This window comes from Mustela putorius, unplaced genomic scaffold (assembly GCF_011764305.1).
Source record: "Mustela putorius furo isolate JIRA1106 unplaced genomic scaffold, ASM1176430v1.1 tig00000242_pilon_pilon_pilon, whole genome shotgun sequence".
In the NCBI taxonomy this organism is placed as follows: domain Eukaryota; kingdom Metazoa; phylum Chordata; class Mammalia; order Carnivora; family Mustelidae; genus Mustela; species Mustela putorius.
Window position 1 is genome coordinate 10,665,629 of NW_025421325.1, and position 13,320 is coordinate 10,678,948.

General features: G+C 38.1%; 1 protein-coding gene and 1 pseudogene across 1 annotated transcript in view; one reads left to right on the top strand and one right to left on the bottom strand.

The window, feature by feature from the left end:
* ARHGAP10 (Rho GTPase activating protein 10) overlaps positions 1-13,320 on the bottom strand; it is a 317,977-nt gene that overhangs the window by 111,996 nt on the left and 192,661 nt on the right. The window contains exon 16 of the mRNA XM_045078333.1: positions 5,208-5,266. Coding sequence (XP_044934268.1) covers positions 5,208-5,266 — 59 coding nt within the window. The remainder of the gene's footprint in view (positions 1-5,207; positions 5,267-13,320) is intronic.
* Positions 9,439-9,740, top strand: LOC123391556 (annotated as a pseudogene).

Consider the following 13,320-nt stretch of genomic DNA (forward strand, 5'->3'; position numbering starts at 1 on the left):
TGTTGTCTACCTTATCATTAATAATCATTTCTCTCAAAAGAAAATATAATTTTAACATTTGGGGATTTATTACTTATTCAGAAACACAAGACAGAGAAATAATTTCCCACTCTCTAAGGTTAAGGTTCTTCATTTCTAAAAACAGTAGAAGCAGCTTTGAAAAACAGAATCAAAACCTTCCACTTCTTTCTTTGAGGGCCACTCTCACAGCCATCTTCATTTGAAATCACACACGCCTTTTTCTCAAGTCTGCTTTTTCCCCTCTTTCAAAAAGAAGGATATTTGGAAGTAAGGCACTTTTTTAAAAATGTTTATTTATTTTGAGGAGGGCAGGGAAGTGGGACAGAGGAAGAGAAAGAATCTACAACAGATTGCCCGCTGAGCACACAGCCCAATGCTGGGCTCGATCCTGGAACCCTGGAGAGCATGACCTGAGCCCAAATCAAATCTAGACTCAGATGCTTAACCAACTGAGCCACCCAGGTGCCCCAAAAGTAAGGCTTTTAAAGTTAAACTATTTTTTCTCCATTTTATTTTGACGTTAATCAGAAATCCCTACTAAGAAAAAAAAAGAAAGAAAGAAATCCCTACTAAATGGGCATTTCCACATGGTTGTAACATAATAATAACTTTAAGGCACTCAAAAGAAGTTTTCTAAATGATAAATTATATAATTAGATAAATTATCTTTAGTGGCCTATGCTTTATGCATTTCATTTTAATTTGTATAAACTATATAATGAAAAGCATAACTTTTTAAAAATCTAGGACACTGAATTAATCATAACACCAGACCCTAACCTCAGCCAGGGAATTAGTTTACTGTAATATCAAAGCATTTTTAATTGTGAAAATAAAAATCAGCATCCACAACACTTAATGTCTATGATGCTGTGCCAACTAACAGAGACTGAAAAAGATATGATCATAGCTTACTGGAGCTTATCAAAGATACTTAGGCAGGTAAATATTAAGTTATTTTAATATTTAAATGTCATACGTCAATAGTACAGTAATTTTAGGAAAATAATAGCGGTAAACATCCATACACTACCCAAGGTGCTTCACTCAACAGACATCAAGTATTTGAGTTCTTCTGTGGGTGACCCTATCCACTGGGAAATGAATGTATCTGGCTAAAATAGCTCAATGTCATTAGGCATTCAATTCCTTTAATGTCCAGGTTTCCAAATCCTTCCCAATTAAGATCACATGATTCTCCTGCTTCCCACGCATGTTTGCCAACTAGAATAGAACATTCCACTTAGGCAAATACCAGTGCCCTACATCCTCTAATAGTTACATTTTTCATCATAAATGACTTAAGAGCTTTGTGATTATGATTTTGCTTCCCAGGTAACTTGATTACTGAAAGAAAACATACAGAACATAACAAGACAAGTATTCTCGTTCAGGAGGAAGTAGTTTTGTATGATGCCATATTAGGCATCCAAGCTTTGGTGGTCATTCTCAAGCTAAGCTTAACATGAGTCCAACCCTGAATGGGTCTGATTTTTAACAATATGACATATCAAGAACTCTGAGTCTTATAGGCTAAGACACAAACCATGGACTAACATTCTCAGAGATAATAAACACCATAGAAAAACATCCACATAGATGCCTAATAGCCTTCCATAGATGGGCACAATCATTTGCATTCCTGCACAGACCAAGTAAACTATGTTTTCATTTTAAATGAATAGTAAATTTCTATACTAAGAGTTCATTATATCATCTCACAAGATGGATGGTATGAAGTAATAAGAAATATATATTGGTCTCTGCTTCTGGTTCCTGACATAGAACTCCTAAAAGTCTTGTGAATAGGAGTGCTCAGAGAATCTTTTGTTCTAATATTTGGTCTTTGTTCCTAGTTCCTGACACAAAGCTCCAACAACCTCCACGATTTTTGTAAGTGACAGAGGAGTGTCTCACGCCAATCTCCTAAATCCCTCGGAATTCCCTGGGTGATAAGATCATCTTTTATTCTAATGAGGTGACCTCTGGTGGGCTCCCAGATGGGGGAGGGTCACCAGAAAGACCAAGCCATAATTAGAAGTTCAGAATTTTCAGTCCCACCTCTCATTCTCCAGAAATGGAGTTTATAATCCATCATGTCTACGTAATGACAACCCCACAAAAACAGTAGAGTCTGGTGAACTTCAGACTGGATGAACGCATCTACATGGCCAGAGGGTGCCACACTCCAACTCCACAAGGACAGAAGCTTCTACACCCGGGACACTTCCGGATCTCATCTTATGTATCTCTTCATCTGGCTCTTCATCTGTATCCTCTATCATATCCTTTATTATATAATAAGATGGCAAATACAACTTTGTGTTTCCATGAGTTCTGAGACCCATTTATCGTACCTAAGGTGGGGGTTGTGAAACTCTGATTTCCAGCCAGTTAGCCAGAAGTCCTGCAGACAACCTGGGACTCACAACTGGTGTCTCAACTGTGGGCAGGCTTGTGGGACGGAGCCCTTGCCCTGTGGGACCCGATGCTAACTCCAGGTAGACAGAATCAGAACTGAATCTAATTGCAGGACACTCAGCTGGTTGCAGAATTGGTTGGCGTGGGGAAAAAAGCCCACACTGTGGGTGACCAGAGGTATCACCAGTGAAGTATTTTGTGTGTGAGTAAAGGAGAAACAAAGGAATGGTTTTCCATACAGAGAGACTCTAGCTCCTTTCAGCAATTTTAGTTAACTTTCTCCGCTCTCTTAATTTTCTCTTAAAAAAATAATTTCCCAATGTATTCAACACTGAACAGTCGGTATTTTTTAAGAATGAGGAACAAAAAATGTCTGTCTTGTGGTGACAAAAAAGAAATAAAGTTCATATTTGTATGAGTCACTCTAGAAATTAACCCACGGGTTCTCAACAGAAGCCTGCAGAGAAGAAACTGAGGAGAGAAAATAAAGGGACCCAAGAGAAACCTCCAGAACTTTCAGCAGGGAAGGCAAAAGAGATCATCTCAACAGCCCAGAATGGATGGAAACCACACTTGACTGAAAGGAATCAAAAATTCGTTTCCATGCTAGTGTGAGAGGCAATAACAAAGACTGGTGATGCTTGATAATTTTAGCAGTCAGCTCTGCTAACAGACACTTTCGCATAACAAGGTCATTTGTGCTGTTGTTAATGGAAAATGATAGCCCGACCACAGTCCCAATTTTTCCAACAATATTCAAAAGGGGAGACTAATTTTGGCCACCTGACTTCTATAACTGTTTTTATGTAATTCTTGCAAGTCCAGGTGAAGAAGATGAGAGAATTTGCTCCCACACTCTTTCCTAAGACAGGCACAGTGAGGACCCAGAGTGGGTACTCACAGAGACTCAAATAAAAAATTAAAGACCACGCTGGGAACACTGGATACACCGGTTTAACACGTGTACTTTTCTCATTAAAGAAGGTAACTACAGGTCCTGTTCCAACCGCAACTCCACTTGGGTACAAACACATGCCAGTAATTACAGTAGCTATAGTATTTCTCTGGAACAGGGACTGTTATTCAGATCATTGTGGAGACTCTTTTCCAGCATCCCCAGAAAGTCAGGAGACCAAACACAAGGCACGGGGCTAGTAAGCAAAACGACCACATCCCTCAAGGACGGCCTCGACGAAGTCTGTCAACTCCCTTCCTACCACCTCAGACTCCATCACCACTCGCAAGTTTCTGCCTCTTATGAAGCCTTCATCTGGTAAAAATCATGGACATTAGAATCTCAGACACACCAGCCTCCATTGCAAGGCGTGATAATCATAATGACACTAACTTGTGGTTATTGAAAACCTTACTCCATAATCACTTTATCTTTCTCCCATTCTCAAAGGATTTTAGATGAAAACTGGCACTCTTCTGCTTTTTCCAGTCTCTAAGGCGAACAACATGAAGCGATTGTCCTCCAACTAGAGTTTAATTTCTCTTTTCCCTGCGTGCCAAAAATGCCACAGGGAAGGAATCAAAACAACTAAGCGTTTGCTTGAGTTTTTGCCAAGAAAACTTTCCCCCACTTCCTTGATCACACAAAGTCTCTTAAAAAAAAAAAAAAAAAAAGTCTTCCACGTGAAAACAGAAGTGGGTAGACCCATATTTTTGCCTTTTCCAAAGGCTGATTTTATAAGCACAGTCTAATTGGGCCTACACATTGCTTCTCTCTATGACACGCTAGGAACCTTTACCCAGGCTGCCATAAAGACCTCACAAGAAGATAACGTTTAAAGCAATGTTCAGGCAGCAGTAACAGAGGACCCAAAGGGATTGCTCTAAATTTTTCAACAGATTAAACTATGGAATACATCCAAGGGGGAAGGAAAAAAAAAAAAAAAAAAGGGGAAATGAAAATACAATCATAGCTACTGTCAGTGCACCTGTGAAAACCAATCCTGCAGGTTTTAGCCAGTGGAGCTAAGGTTTTGAATTTTAAATAAAGATCCCTGTAATCTGGCAAGTGACTTCACATGTCTCAACCTTCATCTCCTTAACTATTAAATACCTCACACCAATGAATTTCAGACGACTCTGATGATTAAACACCATGTGTCAACACAAAAACTGAGGTGTACGAACAAGAGAGAGAAAACAAGACAGCTTCAAATGAGTATGACTCACAAAAAATTTAATCACAAATTAAAATTCTACCAACTACAGGCCTTTTTTATTTAACATTTTATCACATATAATTCACTATCGGATACTGTGTGGGCTTCTGGCATTATCTCACATTACTCCTTCTGCCTGTAATTTCCATCTAAATATCTTGCTATGTGAAGCCATTTCCAACCTGCTAATCTCTCCAAATCTGCTAATCTTCCCCAACCTTCTGCAAGTTAAATACTTCTGTGTTCCCAAAGCATTTTGCTCATGTCATGATTCTAGATTTTATGGGTTAATGGGAGGTGTGTGCGCCCCAATACTTGCTGGAGAATGGACCCCTGGGGGCAGAAATCCCACATACCTAGTATCTACCAGTGATTAGCCATAGTAGACAATAAATAAATGTGAATGAATGAATGAATGAATGAATGAATATATCAATAGTCCTGCTTTTTCACCCTCTAAAAGATGAAAGAGATCAAACATCTTCTAACGTGATTTCTATTTTTAATACAGATTACAAGAACATTAAGTGAGATTCTTCATGTGGAAACTTAGACACACTGTCAACCACTACACCTCTACATAATACTTACTGGCTGGAACGATGAAATCTCCATGTAACTCATAGGTCATAAGAGGCTCTGGAAGACTCCTGTATGAAAGGACAGCCCAGAATTACCAAACACATACAAAGAGGTCACTGCTCTTTGTGTCCATTTTTTATAAAAGGTTATAAATGTCATGTGCATTTCTCAGTTAATGTGTAGAACTTTCCCTAAGAAATTTTTTACATATCAAATAGATACATAAATCAAATGGATTATTTATCATCTGTACCAGGCACTAACAAAGTTTAACAGCCACAAATTCTTATCAGATTTAATCACATAATATTTCATATTTAATCTTGGAAAATACCTTTACAAACAACTGAAATTATATATAAAACTTCTTTCCACATACAACTTATTTAAAGTCAAACATTCTGTCCAACCAAATATAAGCATATAGTTTTGAAAATCATCTCTAGGATATTAACTGAAGATGATGCTATTAAGAAAACATTAAAAGCTTTCAGAGAAAGACAACTATCATATGATCTCCCTGATATGAGGAAGTGGAGATGCAACATGGGGGGTTTGGGGGGTAGGAGAAGAATAAATGAAACAGGATGGGATCTGGAGGGAGACAAACCATAAGTGACTCTTAATCTCACAAAACAAACTGAGGGTTGCTGGGAGGAGGGGGGTTGGGAGAGGGTGGTGGGGTTATGGACATTGGGGAGGGTATGTGCGACAGTGAGTGCTGTGAAGTGTGTAAACCTGGCGATTCACAGACCTGTACCCCTGGGGCTAATAATACATTATATTTATTAAAAAATAAAAAAATATTAAAAAAAAGAAAACATTAAAAACTTTAAACAAAGATCATATCCTCTCCTCTTACAAATCTCTATTACAGAAATATGATGTCCATTTTTGACCTATGTGTACAAAATAAAAGAGATATGAAATATGTAACAATGTGAAAAATGCCCATATAATTTTAACCTTCTACCAACCAGATAACACAAATGGTAGTGTATTTTGTCCTGTGGTCAACAGAACGCTGCAGTTCAATCTGTATACATATCTTAAATTATAAAAATCCAGATCTCTGAACTCTGTAAAAACACTTAAAGAACACTTAGACAAGTATCAATCTGCACAGTCTTCCTGGAGGGCAATCTGGCAAGATATTAAAAATCTTTAAGAGATTTAAATCATGTAACCCAGAAATCCCTCTCCAAATGCTTAAGAAAAAAGAAAAATCAAAGACATAGACACACAAAAATTTAAGACATATACAAAAGCCAAAAAAAAAAAAAAAAAAAAAAGGCAGGGATAAAGGAGTTCATTTTGTATTACTAAGGAGGACAATTAATCAACAAGACAGGGGCGCCAGGGTGGCTCATTGAGTTAAAACCTCTGCCTTCGGCTCAGATCAAGGATCAAGCCCTGCATCAGGCTCTCTGCTCAGTGGGACGCCTGCTTCCCCCTCCCTCTGTCTCTGTCTGCCTCTCTACTTGTGATCTCTGTCAAATTTAAAAAAAAAAAAAAAAATCAAGGCATAACAATCGTGTTAATGTGTCTAATAATAACAAGAGTTTCAAAATACATAAAGCGAATACTGATGGAACTTAAAGAAGAAACAGGCAAATCCACACCTATGGCTGGAGATTTAAATACTTCTCCATTTAAATAACTGATATAACAAGTAGACAAAGAAATCAGGATACAGAAGATTTGAATAAAACTATCAACCAATTTTACCTAACTGATATGTCTCTCATCTAAATTATACTCCATCCAAAAGGAGCAGAAAAGACATTCTTTCCCAGTATTCATGGAACATTTATCATGATAAACCATATTTCAGGCTGTCAAACAAATCTCAATCAATTTAAAAGGGTTTAATTTATACCAGCTATTTCACTGATTACAATAAAAATTGAATTAAAAATTAGTAACAGAAAGAGATCTGGGAAACCCCAAAGAAAGAGAAACTATAAAGTATTTTGAACAAAATGGAAATGAAAACACAACATATCAGAATTTAAGGGATACTATTAGTAAAGCAGTATTTAGGGGTAAATTTGTATCAATCAACACCTATATAAGGAGACAGGTCTTAAACCAATGACTTCACTTTCAATCTTGAGGAGTCAGAAAAAAAAAAAAAGAGGAAATTAAACCCTGAATAAGCAAAGGCAAATAAAATCAACAAGATTCAAATTAAACAAGATAAATAAAAGGATAATACATCATGACCAAGTTGGGTTTATCATACAAATGTGGTACTGTCTTAATATTTAAACAAAATGAATGCAATTCGCCACAGTAGCAAACTGAAATAGAAAAACTGTATGCTCATCTCAATAGAGAGTTCAGGAGGAAAGAGACAGCTCTTCCTATAAATGGTATTAGAATAATTGGGCACTCATATTCAAAAGCAAACTTGGATCTGTATCTCATATCTTAAATAAAAATGAACTCAAAACAGATCATAGATCTAAGAGTATAACCTAAAACTATAAAACTTCTAGAAGAAAATATAAAAGAAAACCTTTGTGCCTTTGGATTAGGCAAAGACGTCTTGATACATCACCAAACAGACAATTCAAAAAAAGAAAAACTGATAAACTGGAACTTCATCAAAACTGATGCTCTTTGAAAGACACTATTGAGAGAAGGAAAAGACAAGTCACAGACTGAAGAAAACATTTGCAAAGCACACAGCTGAGGAAAAATTTGTATCCAAAATAAGGATAAAAATTACCAAAATATAATAAGGCAACAAGTTTCTTTAATTGCATGAAAGAATACAAACTTTTCACCCAAGAAGATGCAGAGATAGCATATACGCACATAGAAAAGTTTAAGATTTTCGGTCATTGTGGAAGTGAAAATTCACAGCACGAGATACCACTGTACACCTTTAGAATGGCTAAAACGAGGGACGCCTGGGTGGCTCAGTTGGTTAAGCAGCTGCCTTCGGCTCAGGTCATGATCCCACCATCCTGGGATCGAGTCCCACATCTGGCTCCTTGCTCAGCAGGGAGCCTGCTTCTCCCTCTGCCTCTGCCTGCCATTCTGTCTGCCTCTGCTCGTTTTCTCTCCCTCTCTCACTCTGATAAATAAATAAAAAATCTTAAAAAAAAAAAAAAGAATGGCTAAAACGAAGAAAATGGACCATATCAAGAGTTGACAATGATGCAGAGGAAATGGAACTCCTGCACATTAAGGGTGAGAATGCAAAAAAAATATAACCATTTTAGGGGAAAAAAAAAAAAGTTTGTCAGTTTCCCAAAATGTTAAACATACAACCAATATAGAAGTAGACAGACATTTCACTCCTAGGCTTGACCCAAGAGAAATATAAGCCTTACTCAAAGATGTGTACAGAAAGGATTTTGGCAGCTTTATTTGTAATAGCCAGAAGCTACAAACAACCCAAAGATCCCTCAAGAGGTGGATGGATTTTTTTTGTTTTTTTTTTTGTTTTTTGTTTTTTTTTTTGGTTTTTTTTTTTCAGAGCTTTATTTTTCCTCCCAGATTGGATGGATTTTTTAAAAAATCTGTGGCAGAGGGGCACCTGGGTGGCTCAGTGGGCTCAAGTCGACTCTTGATTTCAGCTCAGGTCATGATCTCAGGGTCCTGACAGGGAGCTCCATATCGGGCTCCATGCTCGGTGGGGAGTCCGCTTGAGTCTCTCCCCCGCTCTCCCTCTGCTCCTCTCCCCCACTCATGTGTCCTCTCTCTCTCTCTCTCTCTCCAATAAATAAATCTTAAAAAAAAAAAAAAAATCTGTGATGTATCCCTACAATGGAACACTGGTTAGCAACAAGAAGGAATAAACTACTGGCACATGCTACAGCATAAATGAACCCTCTAATAATGCTAAATGAAAGAACCCAGATTTTTTTTTTAAAGAAGATATATTTTTATTCCATTTATATGAAATTTTAAGGAATGCAAATTAATGTACAGTGACAGAAAACAGGCCAGTTGTTGCCTAGGAATGAGGGAGGAAAAAGGGAAGGGTGGGAGGGAGGGATTCCTCGGGGGAAGGAGGCAACTTTAGGGGGTAGTGGTGAGGGTCACTGTCTTGATTACAGTGTCTGCTTAACAGGTGTGTGCATGTGTCAAACTCATCAGGATGTACACTATAAAATACACTGTTTACCCAGATCAAATTCACTTCAGTAAAGCTGCTTAAAAAACAAATAAAACAGATGTAAAAATATATTTACACTCTCTGGGCTCAGACCTAGTTTAGGGCGACATGGCTAAACACACCAAGAAGGTCGGAATTGTGGGCAAATAGGGGACCCGTTATGGTGCCTCCCTCAGGAAGATGGTGAAGAAGATGGAGATAAGCCAGCATGCCAAGTACACCTGCTCCTTCTGCGGCAAAACCAAGATGAAAAGACGAGCTGTGGGGATCTGGCATTGTGGCTCCTGCATGAAAACCGTCGCTGGTGGAGCCTGGACCTACAACACCACTTCTGCCATCACAGTAAAGTCTGCCATCAGAAGACTGAAGGAGTTGAAAGAGCAGTAGAAGTGCCACCGTTTGAAACATTGCTAGCCTATAATAAATGGGTTAATTTATGTAACAAAATTATTTTGACTTGTTAAATTTATTAATTAGATCTTTCCATTTACATTGCATTAATTTTGCATTCCAGAGGACTTGGAAATTAAAAATCCTTCTAATTTTTGTTGGAAAAAAAAATATATATATATATATTTATCTACAGGTCATATTCCTTACATACAACTTAGGATACCACTGCATATGCACATGCACGCACGCGCACACATACACACACACTGACAACAGGCACATCAATTAAAACTTAAAGCCCTAGTGAAGAAAAGCTCTTTCTTATTTCCTCTCTCCCTCCCCTTCATCTCCTACACTCTCATTTAAAGAAGAAAAATAAAATCAATTAAACCATAGCCTAAATAAAAAGAAGTAAATCTTCAGGTTTTGTTTCAAAATATGTGAAAAATGGCAAGGAAGGAAAATGATGACTTGGCATAGAAGGCCAGCTAAATAGTCCTGAAAAGAAAATGGGGGGTGGGGGGGGAGAACACTTAGAAAAGCCAGAGGGAGAACTTCTTTTCCAATAAAAATGAATTTGCATCGAAATACCTTCTATGAGCTAGTTCTACCATTGTCATATGTCCGCTAGTCAATACAGCATAAATAGCAAGTATTAAATATTGTTGATGGTAGGGAGGCAGTAATAAACATGACAAATTCTCCATACAAAATGTATCAAACCGAATAACTGTATCTCTCAACTTGCCATCCAACAGGTTTAAAGCTACCTCCCTTTGCCACCCTTTGGGATCTGTCTATGAATATAAATCATAATATTTATCTAAGCTGGCACTTTCTTCCCGAAAAGTTCCACTCCAATTTCCAGGCTTTAAAAGTTTCTTCTAGGTCAAATCAGTTCACGAAAAACCTCACAAAACCGCTCATTTGTCCCCTCACAATGGAAAACCGTTGGGATGCGCACATTGCTGGAAATCAAAATTACGGTCTGAACAGGCAGGTCATCCATCACGGAGCTCGGACCCAGCCCTCTAAAACACAGGAAACTAAGGAATTTCTGTCTCAGGTCAGTAGAAGAAATACGAAGATGCCAAACATGTATCTGCTGCACATCTTTATCCTTCTCTTAACGTTTTAGGGGTTTGGCTACTTCCCTTCTAACATCTCCAGTCTTCCAACCAATAAGATGGCTGGGTTATTTGCAGTGACAAGAATTCAAGAGCAACAGCTTTTTTTGGTGAGAAAAGCTATATTCAACTTTGTGCTAGGGTACCTGAGGTGACAAAGCTGGGATTCCAAACCACACAGGCTGGCTCCCACCATGCTCTTGACCATCACACCATATTACCTCCTGTGCTGAAAGAAATGCACGGGCGCAGGCCAGACCAGATAGCCAAAATAAAATCTCCATCTTCTCCCCTTTGGTGCATCACCAGAGAAAGTATTACTTAAATCCTAATTACTGCATTTTTAGTTGCTAAAAATAACAAGGGGAAAGAACAGCAACCTAACTTTCAAAATCTCCCAAGGCATCTGCCATTTTATGATAATCACTTTATCACATTCAGGCAGACTGTGTATATTGTTAGGAGGGAAGTTATATAATAATAGCATCTCATAATGTTGTTCTGTAGGCAATGTTTGCTTCAAAGCAGAATTCAGAAGGATAAAGCAATGTAACGAGAGAAAAAGGCAGAAAAAGCAACATAAGACCAGGAACAGTAAGGGACTAGCTTCAGAAAGCATCAAGAACCAAAAAGAAATTTTATGTGCGGTGCTCAATAAAAAGATCCTCTAAGTTTATTAAACTACTTACCCCACCAGGAAAAAAGAACCATGTGGAACAGGGTAAAAAATAAAAGAAAGAGAAAGAAACAAAGAAAAAGAAAAAGAAAAAAACACTCATACAATTTATTATAAAACAACTGGATTTTTGCCTTTAGTTTCCCACCAATAACTGAGTCCCCTTGGTCAATCCCTTTAAGTGTTTTAGCCATGAATTTACTAAAGAATAAAACGTGTTTAAAGCTACCTCCTGGAGTGCCAGCACCCTTTGCTCGTCAAGTAACATGTGCAGCTCACTGTATTTTTATATCCATCTCCCATCCTTTCCTTCATCCATCTCTTACAGGCTTTCTCAATCTCAGCACCACTAACATTCTGTACCTTTAGAGACAATGATAGGTTGCTTCCCACACTGTAGGATGTTTAGAAGCCCATCACTGGCCTCCCCGCTACTGCAGGCCAGTACCACCCCCTTTCCAGCAATCATGGCAACCAACAATATTTCCAGACATTGCTATCTCCTAGGGGAAGCAAAATCTCCCCAGTCAAGAAGCCTCATATCCTGGTGACAGGTACAGCTCTAGATGCTGGAGATAGTACAATAAACAAGACACATAAGATGCCTGTCCTCAGGAAGCTTACATTCTAATACCCAGGTGGGAGCTAAGAAGATTCATTTTGTCGTAATTCTCATCCAAACGAGCTATTCACTATCAGTGGCAGATAGGGAGACATTAACACATAGATTAAGCATTAATTTTATTCCTTTATCAACTAGGGACAATAATAATGTACTTCACAGTTTAAGAAAAAAAATTTTAAGCAGTGGTTAAAAATAACTTATTTAAATAAAATACTCAAAAATAGGTAATACACATCTATCCATTGATAAATTTAAATCTCATTAAAAAGTGGAACAACCAGGGACACTGGGGTGGCTCAGTTGGTTGGGGTGTCCGACTCTTGATTTTAGCTCAGGTCATGATCTCAGGATTGTGAGATGAAGCCCCATGTTGGGCTCCATGTTCAGTGGGGAGTCTGCTTGAGATTCTCTCTTTGCCCCTCCCCACGCTAGCACTCTTTCAGGCTCTCTCCCTCTCTAAAATAAATCAATCAATGGGGGGGGGGGCGGCAAAAAAGTGGGACAACCAGGTAACAGGCTTTCTAATATGTTACCACTACGATGTAGTCTTGGAATAAATCAATATCTTAAAAACATTCTCTGAATCTAATGAATTCTATAGATTTAACTGTTTACAAGAAATCTGACGGCTAGAGAAACACATTAAATAACACCAGGACACAATCTGCCATTTCTACTTAAAAAATGACCCAGGTTGGGACCTGGAGGACACAGTCAGTTGAACATCGGACTCTTGGTTTCAGCTCAGGTCAGGATCTCGAGGTTGTGAGACCAAGCGCTACACTGGGTTCCGTTCTCAATGTGGTGTCTGCTTAAGACTCTCTCTCTCCCTTTCCTTCTGCCCCGCCCCTCGCCCCCTCTCTAAAATAAACAAATCGTTAAGAAAATAAGAATAAAAAAAAGAAAAAGGAGCCAGGTTTATAAAGAAACATACAACAATGCTGAGGGAGAAGAAAGCTGTGCAGAGGCAGGTGACTGTGCAGATTAAAAGTGACTTAAAACATATCAATCAAATGAAATGTGTTGACATTATTCAAACCCTGTAGGAATTTAAATAAATATGAAAAGACCTTTTGAAAAACAAAATCAGTAAAAAAATCAAACATGGACTCCGTACTGGATAATATTAATTCTGTTGGGTATGATCATGGCATTCTTTTTATCTTTTA